The 18,673-nt window shown below is 43.6% G+C and overlaps 2 protein-coding genes across 3 annotated transcripts in view; both read left to right on the top strand.

Moving 5' to 3' along the window:
• Positions 1 to 18,673, top strand: part of LOC138666608 (oocyte zinc finger protein XlCOF8.4-like) — a 147,041-nt gene that overhangs the window by 73,747 nt on the left and 54,621 nt on the right. Inside the window, exon 5 of the mRNA XM_069754805.1 lies at positions 9,079 to 9,820. Coding sequence (XP_069610906.1) covers positions 9,079 to 9,820 — 742 coding nt within the window. The remainder of the gene's footprint in view (positions 1 to 9,078; positions 9,821 to 18,673) is intronic.
• Positions 2,938 to 8,954, top strand: LOC138663985 (mucin-2-like). 2 transcript variants are annotated; one of them, XM_069750382.1, is made up of 5 exons: positions 2,938 to 3,177; positions 4,309 to 4,415; positions 4,492 to 4,594; positions 4,671 to 4,750; positions 4,832 to 8,954. In XM_069750382.1, exons 1-5 carry the CDS (start codon positions 2,971 to 2,973, stop codon positions 4,908 to 4,910), a joined length of 576 nt encoding a protein of 191 aa, XP_069606483.1. In that variant the 5' UTR covers positions 2,938 to 2,970; the 3' UTR covers positions 4,911 to 8,954. The 2 variants fall into 2 exon arrangements, with proteins under 2 accessions (XP_069606483.1, XP_069606482.1); XM_069750381.1 differs by having other exon boundaries at positions 4,492 to 5,389; positions 5,470 to 5,629; positions 5,735 to 8,954.

Genomic DNA, 18,673 nt, shown 5'->3' with positions numbered 1-18,673 from the left:
CACCAGTAGTTCTCAGCCTGGACGGTCGAATCTCGGCAACGTCCAGGTAGAAAACTATATATCCCCCAGACACAGATTATAGCATGGGACAGAAAGATTTTTTTATTTATTTATAGTAGTGTTCCCCAACTCCAGTCCTCAAGGCCCACCAACAGGTCGTGTTTTAAGGATTTCTTAGTAATGCCCAGGTGATAATTGCATCACATTTGCAATATAAAGGAAATCCTGAAAACATGATCTGTTGGTTGTCCTTAAGGACTGGAGTTGGGGAACACTGATTTATAGCACAGGCAGCCACTCCTGCTGTCACTTTTATTAGAGGCAACAGGTGTAGGCTGATGAGATTAATAGTCCAATCAGCCGCCATCTGCTGTTATTGTTATCACTTGAATATAACTCTCATCATTCTCCTGTGATCACCGTCAGAGCAGGAGAGAATGATAAGAGCAGTCTCCAGCGCATGGGAACAGCGCTTACTATAACGCTTCTTCCCTGGGGCCGCACATGTGGTACTGATGAGGCACATGGTTGCCACACATGTGCTCCAAGTATTACACACACGGACACTGTCATCTCAGGTACAGTTTGTTTTCCAGTACCAGAAATATCAGGACGTGTGAAACCGGCTTAACATGTATGAAACGTTTTTTTGGTTTTGTAAGGGTACGTTCCCACGGGTTGGACGCCGCGTACATCGGCAGCATCCAGATGTTACAGCATAGTGGATGGGATTAAGAAATCCCATCTCCACTATGCAGCCAGAGACGCCTGCGGATCACCCACGGAGTGGCAGGCGGGTGCTACGGAGGACAGAGAATGAACTTCAATCCAATATTGCGGCCAGCATGCAGCCAGCGGGTAAGCAAAGGGTGAATCAAACACCTGAAAACTCCGCCCATATGACCCAAAACCAGTCCCGCCAAATTCAGGTGACAGGTTCCCTTTAAGACGATAGAGATGAAAGTCTGTTTTTCTGGCTATGTAGCTATGTAGGTTGAAAAAATGCAAAGGTCCATCCAGTCAAACTTTCTCCATCAGTTCTACATTCTCTATTATGATTACTTATAACCCACAATGCCACTTGTGACAAGCATCGAGCCCTTTTTTAACCCCTTTCTGACCTCGGACAGGATAGTACGTCCGAGGTCAGATCCCCTGCTTTGATGCAGGGCTCCGCGGTGAGCCCGCATCAAAGCCGGGACATGTCAGCTGTTTTGAACAGCTGACATGTGCCCGTAATAGGCGCGGGCAGAATCGCGATCTGCCCGCACCTATTAACTACTTAAATGCCACTGTCAAATGCAGACAGCGGCATTTAACTACCGCTTCCGGCCAGGCGGCCGGAAATTACGTCATCGCCGACCCCCGTCGCATGATTGGGGGTCGGCGATGCGTCTGGATGGTAACCATAGAGGTCCTAGAGACCTCTATGGTTACTGATCGCCGGTGGCTGTGAGCGCCACCCTGTGGTCGGCGCTCACAGCACACCTCCATTTCTGCTACATAGCAGCGATCAGTAGGGTTGAGCGACCTTCACTTTTATAGGATCGGGTCGGGTTTCACGAAACCCGACTTTTGGAAAAGTCGGGTCGAGTGAAATCGGCCGATCCTATAAAAAAGTAGGGGTCGGGGTCGGCCGAAACTCGAAACCCAATGCAGTGCATTGGGTTTCCATGGTTCCCAGGGTCTGAAGGAGCGGAAACTCTCCTTCAGGCCCTGGGATCCATATTTAAGTGTAAAATATAGAATTAAAATAAAAAATATCCTTATACTTACCCTCTGATGCGCCCTGGTACTAACCGGGAACCTTCCTTCCTTAGAATCAGCCTTCCAGGACCTTCGGTGACGTCGCGGGTGACGTCGCGGCTTGTGATTGGCCGCGCGGCCGCCCATGTGACCGCTCGCGCGGCCAATCACAAGCCGCGACGTCACCCGCGACGTCACCGAAGGTCCTGGAAGGGCTGATTCTTAGGAAGGAAGGCTGTCGGAAGGAAGCAGGGCGCTTCCGAGGGTGAGTATATTCCTATTAGGAACACAGAAAAATGAAAAATCCCAAGGTCATGAAGGGGTTAAATGTTGTAGTATTTGCCATTATTGTCTCCTGCGGACTGCATTCCACTGTCTTACTGCTCTAACTGTGAAGACTTCTTTCACATTTAGCTGCAAGAATCGCCTTTCCTCCATCCGTAAGGAATGTTCCATGGTCCTTTGTACAGTCTTTGGAAGGAATAAGTAATGTGCAAATCCTTTGTATTGCCCACACAATGTACTTATGGTTGAAAATCAGATTTTTTTTCTATACTGTTGTGTGAGCTTGGTTTTATCGTGAGATTGTGATCTGTTTAAATTCACCATTTTAAGTTGGACATGGTATTGCTATAATGTGAATGAAGATTTCACAGTTTTTTATGACAGAAGATGTCAGGAAAAGAGGAATTTAGGTGATAGTTTTCAACATACATTACTTGATTGTTTTGTGTGGAAGGGTTAAACCTCCCATTCTCAGAGTGGTCAGTAGGGGCCAACCTAAAATGTGTGGTAAGGCTACTTTCACACTAGCGTTTTTGTCCGGGCGTCGAAAAGCGTAGTTTTGGAAAAAAAACGCATCCAGCAAAATCTCCCGACGGATGCGTTTTTTTCCCATAGACTTGCATTACAGACGCATTGACCTGCGTTGTGTACGTTTTTGTGCGGATGCGTCGGAATGCGCAGACACGTTGTCTGGAAAAAACGTTGAGTGTAACGTTTTTAGTTTGCGCAGCAAAAACGTGTCGCGACGCTTCCTTATTAATGCGTCTTTGTCTATAATGGCGGTCTATGAGCGACGCATGCGTCGGGACACGTTTTTTAACGGAATGCAGCGCCGCAATCCGTTTTTTTACACTGGGCATGCTCAGAAGCTGAATTTGTAGTCAATTTCACCAGACATCACCCAACCTATATAAACCAGGCCTGAGCCTTCAACCACAGATGCCAAAGACTGAAGACACAAGAAGCCAGCCTGCCAGCCAACATCTCCACAGCCAGTGCGAAGCGTGCCAGAAGCCCAGCCAGCCTGCCTGCCAGCCAGCCAACATCTGCCCAGCCTGTGCCAAGCCAAGCCTGCCAGAAGCCAGCCTGCCAGCTAGCGTCTGCCCAGCTTGCCAGCCGGTGCCAAGCCTTCTGCATCATTCCAGCGTGAGTATACATACTGCCATTTTTTCGTGCGTCTGTGTGCTTGTGTGTGTGTGTGTATGTGTTTGTGACGTACTGAATACAGTCAGAGCTCTACCAGAGCTAAACCTGAACCAGAGCTAAAACCTGAATACAGCCAGAGGCCTGACATCGTACTGCACCAGCCACCGTCCTCCAAGAGTCCTGCTCCAGCCTGAGGCCTGCCCTTGTGAATCCAGTCAGCTGAGCTCCAGCCTGATTCCTGCCATTTTTGCGTGTGTGTGTGTGCGTGTCTGTTTGTGCCTTGTGCTTTTAGCTGGCTGTGTTATTTTGTGTGTGTGCATGTGTTTGTGTTTGCGTACGGATGTGTGTTTTTTGGTGGGTTTGTGCGTTTTATGCCTGCACATGTGTGCTTTCATGCACGTGTCTGTGTGTGGGTGCATGCGTCCATGCGCGTTTTTTTTTTTTTTTTTTAATGTGATATATTTACCAAGTTGTGAGATTTGTGCAGCCTGTGGTTAGTTTGACGGCGTGTGTCAGCATGTGTCAAGCGTGTGTGAGCTTTATATTACAACATATATTTTTGGTGTTTTATTGCGGAATTAATTTCTATGTGATGTACTTGTATTTCAAATAAAGAGCAGTATCGCTCCTATTGTGCTGATAACACACTAAAAAAATTTAAAACAAAAAAAAAAATTAATAAAATGTTTATGAAATATCTCCATTGTATCATTTCACTAAGGTAAATTTGTAAATGGTGTATGTACAAATGTACACACAGGCAAAACTTGTGTTGTTGCTGGGTTATTTTTTTAAGAAGGGAAATTAAATCTGGTTCATTTGGATCTTTTAAGATCACATATATATTTTGAAATGGTGTGTAGGCCTTTCAAGTTTACAATTTTTTATTTTTTTTTGGTGGGGGTGGGGGTGGGGGGGGATTGGTTTTAAAGGTAACACATACAATACCATTATGGAGTTCCGCTCAGACTGGAGGGCCTTTTATTTTTTGGGGCGTTTTTTATCTCCAAACTTTCGCAGGTGGCCTGCATGAACATTGCTCTGAGAATGCCAGCAGGGTGGTTATGACATCATTTAAATTTTAGACTGCGGTGGTTTGTTTCTAACAATATTAACTGGTTATACTTGCAGAGCCACTTTGCACCAGTGCCGAGGCCCGCCCACCCACCTAGGATCACTGCACACCAGGGACCAAGGCCGCCTGGAAGGGACCCAGGGACCACAGCCGCTTTGACGATGTAAGTATAAAGTCCCCACAACTCCAGCTTCAATGTAAATGTGTATAGTAGATTACAAGGGATTTTATACTTGCAGAGGCAACTGGGACCAGTGCCGAGGCCCACCCACCCAGGATCACCGCCAACCAGGGACCACAGCCGCCCGGAAGGGACCCACGGACCACAGCCGCTTTGACGATGTAAGTATAACGTCCCCACAACTACAGCTTCAACTTGAATGTGTATAGTAGATTACAAGGGATTTTCTACTTGCAGAGCCAACTGGGACAGAAAGAGACATGTCAAGAACAATGTCTTCTTCTGAGAGCCCTTCTCCACAGCGGGAGCGTGTTGCGGTAATTATCGATGTTTACATATGTTGTAGCTGCACGTATACATGTTTTCTTACCACTATATGCCTTTATTCTTTTTCACAGGAAGCTGAATCTGCTGAGGGACTCTCAGAAGAAGACGAGAGGGGTGGAGAGACACAAGGAGAGGGCGCACAGAGTGTAAGTGTTGTTGAAACAGCTTCACGCATCACTGAGCAACCAACACATAAAAACCATAACAGTACACATACGTCAAATGCAAAACTTTAACGTAATTCTTTTTAATGTTTTCCAGTCTGCTGCACGGGAAAATACTCCCTGCCGCTCTTGGAGCCGACGTACTCGTGGCCGCGGTCGCCGTCAGGTGTGTGTTTTTGTTTTTATTTTGCATCAATTACAATCTTTTTTGGATTCAGTGTAGTAATGTTCTTTGTATGTTTTTTAATAAATATCAACAGCGCGCTGCCGATTCAGACACAGAGGACACTATGGGCATCGATGTTGACCGTCTGATTGAGGAGGTCCGTGAACGGCAGCCGCTCTGGCATATGGGTGACCGCCGCCATGCAGACACATATGTGACACGTCGGCTTTGGGAGGAAGTATGCCTGAATGTTTTGCCAAGGTGGGAGGATCTTGATCCAAGCCAGCAGACTAAAGAATGTAAGTATGTACTTTACAGTTATGTTTTGAACAGAATGTAATGCGTTATAACTAACTTGATTGTATTCTTGTCTTTATAGGTGAAAGGGTTAGGAAGCAGTGGCGGTCACTGAGAGATCGCTACAAGAGGGAGTTCAACAAGGAGATGCAGGCACCGAGTGGCTCAGGACGCCGAAGAAGGACTACATATAAACATGGGCCGGCCCTGTCCTTCCTACGTGAGAGCATGCTGCAAAGAGTGTAAGTATTCAACAGGCCATCAAATGACCAATTGAACTTGTTTGGTTTCAGTCAGGGCTTTGTCTCAAATCAATATTAATTGTTATTTTTTTGGCTTTTTCACAGCACCTTCTCCAGCCACCGTGCGCCTGCAACAACCTCGGACCCCTCTGTAGCGATCTCTCAGGAGTCCGTCACCGAGGGCCACGTCTGTAGGACACATCCCTCTGACCCCTCAGCTGTCCCTTACGGTACCTCTGCCCCATCCACATCCACAGCCACCAGCAGTGGAGCAGCATCGCATCCCTCGGTACTTGTATCTGCTGGTACAGACGTAGCGTTCCCTTTACCACACCCCTCTGATCCTGCAACCTCTATACCACCGATAGGTTCGTGGCGGCAGCAACAGAGGGGTCCAGAAAGGAGCTATGCTCCTGAGTTCTTGCATCTGAATGCATCCTTTCAAAACTCTTTCAAGATTTTGGGAGAGCAAGTGACTGCTGGTTTCAGCATGGTGCAAGCACGCATCAGTGAAACCCACACTGAAACCAGCAGTCACTTGGATAGGCTGCATTCAGATGTAAGTCAATCACCGGCCAATCTTTTTTTCCAATCAATGTTCAGGAGCATGGAAAAGCTAACTCTTGACCAGCAGATGCAGGTAATGCACGAATGCCATACTGCTCTACTGCGGGTCATGACCCACACTCCCACACCTCCCCAGACTGGCACTACAAATTTCCCACCCCAGTCCCAATACCAACCCCAGTCCCAATACCAACCCCAGTCCCAATACCAAACCCAGTCCCAATTCCCATTCCGGCCTCCAAGAACATTGTGTTCCCCAATGTTTTCCTCGTCTGGCTTTCCTTCCCCGTTTACTCTTCCTACCCCTAGCCCAGCTTCCCCGTTTACTCTTCCTACAACACTCTCCCCAGCTCGGGCTACAGCATTTTCTCCCCATCAATCCGCCCCACCAACACAGTCCTCACCTATCGACGTGGTCCTACAAGATAGCCCCTCCGGTGATATCTCCACCACACATTTTACAGATTTGTAAATGTAATGTTTTGTATTTATTACTTTTCGGTTAAAAAAAAGAAAAATAATGGGTTACACAAAAAAAACAACAAAAAAAATTGAGAATGTACCCTAACAGATTGCAAATAAAAAACAAAAAAGGTTGACACTATTTCTACCAAACTATAAAGTTTGATAATGTTTGTTAAATTTACTTTTTCAATAAATTTTGGTTTTGTTTTAAAAAAAAAAAAATTGGTTATGGTTGATTCATTTGGTATGTTACTAATTGTAAATAAAAACACACCGCACGTTTGAAAGTATAAACATTGGGTTTATTACACCGCATATACAAAAGTGTATTCTACTTGAAGTTGGTGGTAAATTCAACAAGAACTTAAATTAAAGTTCACACAATGTTATCTTGCCAGGGCACCATACCCACAGGTGAAACAAAATACTCGGCAAAGTCGTCCCTCATTCTGGTTACAGAACCGGCAGAACGTACAGAGCTGCTGTGGTAATTCCACAGGGTGGTCTCCAAATCCTCATCATCCATGGAAACGGGCTCCTTGGAAAGTACATAGTTATGGAGGACCACGCAGGCCTTCACAACCTCATCCACAGTTCGTATGTGCAGAGATATGGCGGTGAGCAGTACGCGCCACCTTGCTGTAAGAATGCCGAATGCACACTCCACCACTCTACGTGCTCTAGTTAAGCGATAATTGAACATTTTTTTGGTTCTGGTCAAGTTTCGGCTTGATTACGGCTTGAGGAGGTGTGGAGACAACTGAAAGGCATCATCACCCACACAGACATACGGCATAGGTGGTCCTGTTGTTCCTGGGAGTGGTCTGGCAGGTGGAAAGTCGTATGTATCGCCATACAAACAACAGCCCATCGGTGACGTTTTGAACACTTGGGAGTCGTTGGACCGTCCATAGGCTCCAATGTCCACAGCCAGAAATTTGCAGTGGGCATCCGCTATGGCCATGAGTACGATAGAAAAGTACTTCTTGTAGTTGTAGTACTCAGAGCCTGTTCCTGCCGGTTTTGCTATACGGACGTGTTTTCCGTCGATTGCCCCCAAGCAATTAGGGAAATGGCACACTTTTTCAAACTGTTCTGCGCTCTGCAGCCAGATGTCCCTTGTTGGTTCTGGAATCTACTCCGTGTGCAAGGCATCCCATATCGCCAGGCAGGTCACTTTCACAATTCCGGAAATGGTCGATATTCCAAGTCGAAACTGGTAGTGTAGTGACGTTAGAGATTCTCCGGTAGCCAAAAAGCTGTGCAAAAGCAAAAGAATAGTTAGAAAAGATTGTAAAGACAGCTTAAAATGACATTTGAAAGCAATTTAAAGAAATATCTGTATTTTTATGGAACCAATTTAAAAATGACACTTTTTTGTGGGGTGAGGATGTTGCTGTGCACATAAAAATATCAACATTTTTATATCTCTGCATACATGGGCCCATACACGGTAAATATTTACATGGTCCAGAAAATGCAACGCTGCGTACAGCGCCGTATTTTGGGGACCATAGTATGTTGTTTTCAATATGCTGGCATGGCATTACATATGAGCAATTTGGTACCCAATAAATTTACTTACCGCAGGGTCACCATCAGCCACTCTGCCGGTGTAATGGCAGACCTCATGCGTGTGTCCTGCCTTTGGATGTCATCCCCGACTTTTTCAAGCAACACATCAAAGTGGTCCTGCCTCATCCGAAGATAATTATAGAATTTCTCCGGGTTCTGCCGTAACTCCATGTACAGGGTAGAATAGACGCCCCGGGTCATCCGCAGTGCGTTAATGGGATGAATCCATAGTCTGCAACGTCGATGGTGACGCATCCACCGTCTTTCTGCTGCCGCCTCCTGATCCCGAACCATGATATCCAGGCGATTGGTCTCAAAAATCACACCGGTAACCACGCTCGCAATCCTCCCAAGCACTCCTTCCATCTCTGCCACTTTCTCTAAACCCTTTCAAAGATGGGCTGTACAAACTGTCTATATATACTTTCCCATATTTTCCAGTAGCCAATCACCTACAAGGACAATCCCACCTGTAGGTGTGGAAAACGCATCCGTCATAAAAACGGATAAAACGGACGGAAAAAACGGAAACAGATACAACGGATCCAGTTTTTCAACGGAACCGTCTAGCGAATCGCCGACGCATGCGTTGAAAAAATGGAAGCGTTGTATCCGTTTTCCTGTCTTTGCGACGCATCCGTCAATGCGTCGCAACGACGCTTTTCGACGCCCGGAGAAAAACGCTAGTGTGAAAGTAGCCTAAGACTTAATCTGTTAATTATTGAATTGTGCTATATGCTTTGCAACTTGTATGACCTTTTTGTACATAAATGTTATAAAATACAAATGTTTAAATTAAAAATAAAACAAAAATAAAAAAAATCTCTTTTTTTTTTTGCTAGGTGATCATATACGAAGCTTGAAAAAATATGGGATGTCTACAGATTTTACAGCAGATCACCGTGGTGTCCCACAAAATACATATAAACCGCAAGTCATTATCCCATCTACACCCGCAGCCACTCACAACGTGTATAAATTATGTTACCCTGTCCAAGTGGTCTTTGTTCCTAATTCACTACAGACTGTTAATCAAATTAAAAATCAAAATAAGGATGTTGAACATCAAAGAATTCAACCGAGAGAGACTTCATGTTCATTTTTGCAAATGAGCTGTGTTCCAGAGGAAAGTAATGTTAGAAATGAGAAAAATCACACAGTGGAAAAGACATTCCAATGTTCCAAATGTGGGAAATGTTTTGCAGATCAATCAAGTCTTGATTTACACCAGAGAATTCACATACGGGAGAAGCGCTTTTCATGTTCTGAATGTGGGAAATGTTTTAAACAGAAATCTGATCTTGTTATTCATCAGAGAATTCACACAGGGGAGAAGCCATATTCATGTTCAGAATGTGGGAGATCTTTCAACCAGAAAACACATCTTAATAGACACCGGAGTGTTCACACCGGAGTGAAGCCGTATTCATGCCTTAAATGTGGGAAATGTTTTGCACAGAAATCAGTTTTTGAATTACATGAGAGGAGGCACACAGGGGAGAAACCATTTTCATGTTCAGAATGTGGCAAATGTTTTTATGCGAATTCGCTTCTTGCTACGCATCTGAAAATTCATATAGGGAAGTAACCATTCTCCTTTTGGTACACATTTGTGTTATTGACAAGTAAAGTAATAAAGCATACAGCAATTAGAGTCAAGTAATGTTACGTTTCATACATTACAAATGGAGCGAAATGTCAGTCCCTAAATAATTATTAAAAATAATTTGCAGTTACCAATAAACGTGTTAATTCCAAAATCTAAATAGCATCCAAAAAACATACCTATATATCAGCCAGGTGTCTACAATTTATAACATTAGTAGATATAACTACAGTTCAAACTTCTGTTTGGCAATCGTTAATAACTGTTTGTTAGAAAAAGGTTAGGCTATCATTTTTTTATTCTTTACATGCATACCTCAGAGTTACTGCTCTGGAAATCAAATCACCTTAGAAAGAATATCTGTTATTACAGTCCAATAGGTGTGACTAGAACAGTATCATACTTGACTCATAAACTTTGTGTGCACCTGTAGTAGCATACATGAAATTTTGATGACCAAACTCTAACCACTTTGAAAGGCCCCATTCAAATGTCTGGGGTTTTTTGTGTGTTGCCTGTTCGTCCCCTTTTAACAAATAAGATGTGTGTCCATGATATTTTGTGGGCTCATTTTCATGACTTTTTTGCATTGCAGCCCATAGGTCCGTGATAGTGATAACCGGACATAATGACCAAGTTTGGTTTGATTCATCAACCAAAGTCTAATGTCAAAGAATGGGTTAATGAAATAGTCAACAGTACATTGATGTCATCTGTATTACATCAATGTGCTGTCCGCTAAAACCTTACAAAGGACCTATTGCCAATCAGGGGTTGCCATTTTTATTTAATAAAAGAGTGGGTAGCCCCAGATTGGTGATAATATTGAATCTAAATTAATGTAATAAGGGCTACTAATGTCCCCCAAAAGAACTCTATTTTTTTTTTTTTAAACAAAGTCAGGCTCGAATTTCCAGGCTGTGGGATCCAAGCATGCAGTACTCGATCCTACAGACCCTCTTGCAGGGAAAGAGTGATATCTCGCTCTTTCCACTAACCCAGTTCTGCATGTACTTTGATGTTTTAAATTTGCAAATATTCACATGTTGTGGGTCAGGACGATTCTGACGATACTAAACTTATAGTGGGAGTTGCAGCGCGCTAAGGTATAGAGTGTCTTGTATTGCTGCAGATTTAGACAACAACCACTTTATTGTCGGAGTATAGTTATATAGTTCTGGATAAATCCGCTCAAAACGAGTCTTAAAGAAACCAGAAGGTGTATTTAATGGAGATATGTAGAAATACGCAAAGTATAGAGGTATACAAAAAGATTGCACTTAGCCCATGATCCTGAGGGAGTAGTCTTCTAAGAAAATATGTATATATAGCTCAGTAAAAAAAATACTAGAAGAGTATAGATAAGCTGCTCGTAGCAATAAGTAACAATATGCCCAAATGGTGGCCACCTAGTAATAATCGAACTTAGCTAAATGTCTACAACAGAGTGACAATAAGTTGCACCGTATAAATAAGACAATGATAGATAGGTCTTATCAAATAAGTCCCTAAAAGATCACAATCTGGGTAACCGAGTACGTAATCCATATTGGGTAGAGATATCTCAGAGTCTGGTGGAAGACTTAAAATGTCATAGAAAAAACAAGTTAAAAGAAAAAAAGGTAAGAGAAGCAGCCCCGGCCGGTAGCAATGCTTAAGTAGATGAGGTAGTGCGGCGTGCTACAGACAGATTAACCGGGTCAGAAATCCGCTGTGCAACGCCGCCTGTTACCTTGGTTGGAGCTCTTGTCCTGCGTGAGAACGCTGTTCCTTCCTCGGTGATGCAGGCGGTGGAGATGTCCGGCGTCCTGTGTTGCTTGGTGAGTCCCGGCTTCTGGCTGTGTTCACTGCTTCCTCGCGGTGCGCGATGAACGGAGCAGGACCTGCTGTGACGTCATTGGTCACGTGGAGCCGCGGGATAGTCTGGAGTTGAGAGTTGAGAATGTACGGATCGCAAAAAGGACTAATATCCTACGCGTTTCGGAAAGAGTGCTTTCCTTCATCAGGGATGGTCCTAAGTGGATAGATAGATCCTTTTATAGGGAGAAAAAGATCAGCTGATCCTATAGGAACCCAAATCTCACTGTTCAGTCCCTTTGGAATAAGAGTGTCTAGCATAAAAATCCCTTGCTTTCTGCTCTAGACATAGTTGCCATGTAGTTACCTTTTCTCCAGGGTAATGGTATTTTTTTCAAACTCTGTTATTTCCATGGAATTTAGATCACTGTTGTGTATTTCCACAAAATGTTTAGACAGAGGGTGGCCCATGAATTTTTGTTTTATGTTACGCATGTGTTCACTTAGCCTCACTTTAAGTGGGCGTTTAGTCCGGCCCACGTATAGTTTGTCACATGGACATTTTATGACGTATATAACCCCTTCTGTGGTACATGTAATATATTGCTTAATATCGTATTTCTTACCATATCTAACAACTGTAAGTTGCTTTTTAATGTCTGAGGGAGCGAGGAGGGGAAGGGAAAAAGTTGGAGCTTGACACGCTGAGACATGCATCTATGAGAAGTTGCAAATGAATATAACTGGTGGGTGCCGTACCTGCTGGTGATTTCAGCTGAAGTGAGAAAGGAGGAAGGGAATTTCCAGCACTTCCATCCAATGTAGGTAAAATTTCCAAGTTTATTAGAACATTTTAAAAAACAGTTTTTAAAAAAGAAGAGAGAAAGACTCTGCCTGACGCATTTCTGGCGCACCACGGCGCCCTTAGTCATAGGAGCTAATACAAAGTGAATGAACAGGTTTATCTATGACAAGGAACCAATCACAAGCATGGCAATTAATTACATTGGAAAAACTGCAGCTGAACACACATAACAAAATTCTCTTCCTTTAAAGCATATCAAAATTACATGGAAGAAGGCACATTGCCGAAACGCGCGTTGAGGTGGATGGCATCGTGGTCCCATAGGTATCTAGGAGTTTACATTATTATTTGTTTACTACCTTAGTCTGTGTGCTTGCTGCATTTTTCTCTGTATGAGGCTTCCCTTCTGGCACTTATTATACCGCACATCCATTGGTGCACTATGCTAATATGTGGATGTATTGTTACTTGAGCTCTCTTTCAGATTGCACTTTTTGCAGCACCAGTACGGGTTTTACTACCTTATTTTCATTTTTTCATCTATTGATTATATGGTTGCCTGTTGGGGACTACGTTGTCATCCTTTTAGGTGTGATTTCTTGTCATTTCCCTGTATTTCTCTATTTTATCTAGATTTATATGTCTTTTCTGTAATAAAGTTTATATATTTATATGATTTTTTGTTTTTTTGGTGCTATTTTTTCGCTTTGGTTTTTAGTTTATAACGCAGAGCCGTGCAAATAAAAAATATTTTTCTTCCACAAAAATTATTTTTTAGCCCCCAGTTTTGTATTTTTCCAAGGGTAACAGGAGAAATTGGACCCTAAATGTTGTTGTCCAATTTGTCCTAAGTACGCTGATACCCGATATGTGGGGGGGAACCACCGTTTGAGCGCATGGCAGAGCTCGGAAGGGAAGGAGCATCATTTGGAATGCAGACTTAAATGGATTGGTCTGCAGGCGTCACATTGCGTTTGCAGAGCCCCTAATGTACCTAAACAGTAGAAACCCCCCACAAGTGACCCCATATTGGAAACTAGACCCCCCCAAGGAACTTATCTAGATGTGTTGTGAGAACTTGGAATCCCCAAGTGTTTCACTACAGTTTATAACGCAGAGCCGTGAAAATAAAATAAAAAAGTTTCCCACAAAAATTATTTTTTAGCCCCCAGTTTTGTATTTTCCCAAGGGTAACAGGAGAAATTGGATCCCAAAAGTTGTTTTCCAATTTGTCCTGAGTACGCTGATACCCCATATGTTGGGGTAAACCCCTGTTTGGGCACACGGGAGAGCTTGGAAGGGAAGGAGCACTGTTTTACTTTTTCAACGCAGAATTGGCTGGAATTGAGATCGGACGCCATGTCGCGTTTGGAGAGCCCCTGATGTGCCTAAACAGTGGAAACCCCCCAATTATAACTGAAGCCCTAATCCAACACACCCCTAACCCTAACCACACCTCTAACCCAGACACACCACTAATCCCAACCGTAAATGTAATCCTAACCCTAACTTTAGCCCCAACCCTAACCCTAACTTTAGCCCCAACCCTAACTGTAACCTTAACCCTAGCCCCAACCCTAGCCCTAACCCTAGCCCTAATGGGAAAATGGAAATAAATAATTTTTTTTAATTTTTCCCTAACTAAGGGGGTGATGAAGGAGGGTTTGATTTACTTTTATAGCTGGTTATTTAGCCAATTTTTATGCCGTCACACACTGAAAGACGCTTTTTATTGCAAAAAATATTTTTTGCGTTACCACATTTTGAGTGCTGTAATTTTTCCATATTTTCGGGCACGTGGCATTTTTTGATCGCCTTTTATTCCGATTTTTGTGAGGCAGAATGACCAAAAACCAGCTATTCATGAATTTCTTTTGGGGGAGGCGTTTATACCGTTCCGCGTTTGGTAAAATTGATAAAGCAGTTTTATTCTTCGGGTCAGTATGATTACAGCGATATCTCATTTTTTTGTGTTTTGGCGCTTTTATACGATAGAAACTATTTTATAGAAAAAATCATTATTTTGGCATCGCTTCATTCTCAGGAATATAACTTTTTAATTTTTTTTGCTGATGATGCTGTATGGTGGCTCGTTTTTTGCGGGACAAGATGACGTTTTCAGCGGTACCATGGTTATTTATATCTGTCTTTTTAATCGCGTGTTATTCCACTTTTTGTTTGGCGGTATGATAATAAAGCGTTGTTTTTAGCCTCGTTTTTTTTTTCTTACGGTGTTTACTGCAGGGGTTTAATAGTGGGACAGTTTTATAGGTTGGGTCGTTACGGACGCGGCGATACTAAATATGTGTACTTTTATTGTTTGTTTTCTTTATTTAGATAAAGAAATGTATTTATGGGAATAATATATATTTTTTTCTTTATTTAGGAATTTTTTTATTTTTTTTTTATTTTTTAACTTTTTTACTTTGTCCCGGGGGGGGGGGGGGACATCACAGATCGCTGATCTGACAGTTTGCACAGCACTCTGTCAGATCAGCGGTCTGACTTACAGGACTGCAGGCTTACCAAGCGCCTGCTCTGAGCAGGCACTTGGTAAGCCACCTCCCTCCCTGCAGGACCCGGAGGCCACAGCCATTTTGGATCCGGGCCTGCAAGGAGAAGGAGGAGGTTAGAGACCCTCGCAGCAACGCGATCATGTTGCTGCGGGGGTCTCAGGGAAGCCTGCAGGGAGCCCCCTCCCTGCGCGATGCTTCCCTATACCGCCGGCACACCGCGATCATGTTTGATCGTGGTGTGCCAGGGGTTAATGTGCCGGGGGCGGTCCGTGACCGCTACTGGCACATAATGCCGGATGTCAGCTGCGATATGCAGCTGACACCCGGCCGCGCTCCACCCGTGAGCGCGGCCGATCGCGTATGACGTACTATCCCGTCGGTGGGCATACGGGCCCACCCCACCTCGACGGGATAGTACGTCATATGTCAGAAAGAGGTTAAAGTCAGAATTAAGCAACGAAATTGGACAATAACCCTCTACCTGTATGTGATCCTTTCGAGGCTTTGGAAGCAAAATAATACACGCTTTGTTGAATCTATCTGGAATGTACCCCTTCTCAATAATTCCATTAAACACCCTACACAAATGTGGACCCACCGAAGGACCTCAAATTTTATAATATTTGCCACTAAACCCATCTGGACCCTGTACTTTAGAACTCAGGTGTAGCGATGGCCTGTAACATCTCTGTGGTAGTAATCTGCACATTAAGCAAACTTTTATGGTCCTCTGTAATAGTAGGAGCCACCTCACTTTGAAGGAAACACCAGTCCCCAGTGGTCTCTTCTCCCCCGGCTCCATACAGAGAGCTAAAAAATTGTCTAAACTCACCTAATATCGCTTCATTATCTGTTATAATTTTACCATCTTGTTTACGATTTTTATTGATTCTAGTTGCATTTCTATATGGTTTAGTGAGAGAGGCAGGTAACTTCCCCGGCCTGTTCCCCCATTTAAAATATCTGTGTTTCTAATAATCTAGACTATACAGCGCTCTTTCATGTTCTATGCGCTCCACAGCCTCCCTAGCTTCAAAAATTTTTTGTCTATTTATGGGAGATTTAGATAATTTAAAGTTCTTAGAAGCCTGAGTTACCTTTCTCTGTGTCGCTAATGTCGCCTCTAGCAATTTTTTCCATTTATTCCCAACATAAGAGAATTTGTCCCCTTAATACAGCCATAGAGGCTGCCCTGAATACATGTGGATCACTACAATGTTCTTTATTATCCTCTTTATATGCATCTCAAGATGTTTGTAGAAAAGCCTTAAAATCATCAGACGAGTATAAAGAAGAGGAAAATCTCCACCTCTTCTCCTTACGTACTGGGTTTGTCAATCTAGATTTAAAGACCACCGGAGCATGATCAGACACATGAACATTCAAAATACCTGTCGAAAGGACAAGCGACGCCATCGACAGGCCCAACAACCAAAAGTCTAATATTGCATGGGATTCATGGACATGAGAATAGTGGTAACAGTCCCTTTCAGTGGGGTGCTGCCATCTCCACACTGTCTGCCCCAGATGGTCTATCAGTTTCTGTATAAGACCTCCGTATTTCGCAGCGTCAGGCATATTTGAACCTGACCTGTCATGAGACGAGTTGTGGGCCTCATTAAAGTCACCCCCCACTATCAGATTAGATGTAGCCCATCCTGCTAGCTTAGAAAGCATCCAGAATTGAAACTGGTTGTCTGGCTTATTGGGTGCATACACATTTACTAAGCAATATGGGACCCCTTCTATGTTGATGTGTACTACCAAGAACCTCCCCATTGGGTCTTCCCAGGTCTCTAAAATGTCATAATTAATACATTTATTGATGAGTATCACCACCCCTCTCTGCTTTTTAGAATATGACGCCTCTGCACATAAAACATACTTTTTACTAAATACTGTAAAAATGGATGCTTATCCCTCACCCAATGAGTCTCCTGCATAAAAATCACATGAAAGTTAGTACTCTGTAAATAGTGCAAAACCTTTTTCCTCTTAACTGAGGAATTGAGCCATCACATTCGAAGAACACCAATATAATGAATGCACTGTGGACAAAGTAAAATAGTAAAATTTCCGGACTCTGCCATTTAACCTACACCTGAACACGGTGCAATCAACCTAAGTTGTATCAGGTATGTGTAGACCCCACACTCGTCCCAGCGGGTGGGCATAAAGGACATAATCTAAAGAATTAAATCAATACACGCAGGGACCCCCCCAATATTAACAACTTTATCCCACTAATAATAATGCCCAAGGCACAAATGAACTTGAACCTGTTCAAAAAGGAAAGCTCAATGTCTCAAGACAGATAAAACATGAAGGATGACATCACCCTATTAGGCAAAAAGGGTAAAGAAAAAAATATGATCTGTGACCTCAGGTCTGCATTGTTGATTGGGTATTTCCCCGAAGATGTTGCAGTGTTTTTTCCGGATCATTAATGACCCAGTTTTTCCCATTCATGGAAAAGCGTAAAACAAGCCAAAACGAATATTCTTTCCTGCTAAGATTGCACATGCAGGGTTAAAGGCCTTGTCTTTAGTTGCAACAAAGGCCAAGTAATCTTGGAAAAGAAACAGCTTAAGGTGATCATATGATTTAAATTTAATGCTTTTGTGAGCCACTCTGAGACTACCTCCATTAAATCGGTCGATTTGATAAATTCAGAGAGTCCCACCAATTTCAGATTTTTACGGCGAGACCTGTTCTCTAAGTCTTCAACTTTGTCAAGAAGATATGTGACGTTTTTGTCTCTCTGATCTAACTTCCGTGAGAGATCCGCAACCATGTCTTCCAAATTTGATACTCTGTGTTCTTAGGCCGTTAGGCGTGCCCCTTGTGTTAGGGCTAGCGGAACGCACCGAGTATGGGTAGGAAGCAACAAGGTGCGTGTGCAGCATGGGGTCCACCGTGCAGACATATCTGCTGCAAAGTAATGGCGGATAAACTCTGAGCTCACACGTGGGTTAAGCTTCACCCCGTATGAACTGAAAGCGATCTCTGTTGCCGCACAGAGTTGCACTGTACACAAAAACTATAGCCCTAACTAGTGTTGTGCTTGTAAGCAAGCCAATGGCTAATTTCCCCCACTGACGCTAACTGCCTGCCTGAGTGTACAGTTACAGCACTACAGTCACACACCACATGTATAAAGAGTGGTATAGTATCCACTGGCCTAAGCCATACACATTTGATACACATTTTATAGTTGCAGCTCTTCAGGACCTTCCTGGAGAACCAATAGGAGCTGCTACAGGGCCTGAGCGTGTGATCCCTGACCTCCAATGAGAGGTTCTCCCATGGGCATGCTCAGTGTGTGCAAAGTAGGACTTAGTACGAGAAAAGCCTGCTCGCCGCTGACCAGTGCTGGCTACAAACACAGAGCCTGGAAAGGCAGCAGTAACCCTTTGCACAGTATCAGGCTGAGCGAGACGCTGGGACTGACGTCTCTGCTGAGCAGGCTCCACTGCGGCTGATGTAGAATGGGAGACCACAGCAGATATGGTTCGAGATTCCCCCTGTGCAGTGGCGGGAACTCGACACCTAACACCTTGTATGTTAACTTGAGAGGCTGTAGCATCCAGAGTCGCCTGAAACTCCACCAGTTGAGATTCTATTTTTGGCATTAGTATATCAGTAATGGCCTGAGCGACTAATTGTGTGTCCTCTGGCTCCTTATCAGTAGTTATCTTAGGTGGAGAGGTCTT

Source organism: Ranitomeya imitator, chromosome 2, assembly GCF_032444005.1.
Source record: "Ranitomeya imitator isolate aRanImi1 chromosome 2, aRanImi1.pri, whole genome shotgun sequence".
Taxonomy (NCBI): domain Eukaryota; kingdom Metazoa; phylum Chordata; class Amphibia; order Anura; family Dendrobatidae; genus Ranitomeya; species Ranitomeya imitator.
The sequence above is the reverse complement of the archived record's forward strand: the minus strand, read 5'-3'. Positions and strand labels throughout refer to the sequence as shown.

Excerpts from the sequence above, each read along its gene's own strand:
- LOC138663985 (XM_069750381.1), top strand. The coding sequence starts at position 5,011 with ATGTTTTCCAGTCTGCTGCACGGGAAAATACTCCCTGCCGCTCTTGGA. Across the intron at positions 5,390-5,469 it reads AAGCCAGCAGACTAAAGAAT|GTGAAAGGGTTAGGAAGCAG; the intron begins GTAAGTATGTAC and ends TTGTCTTTATAG. Across the intron at positions 5,630-5,734 it reads GAGAGCATGCTGCAAAGAGT|CACCTTCTCCAGCCACCGTG; the intron begins GTAAGTATTCAA and ends GCTTTTTCACAG.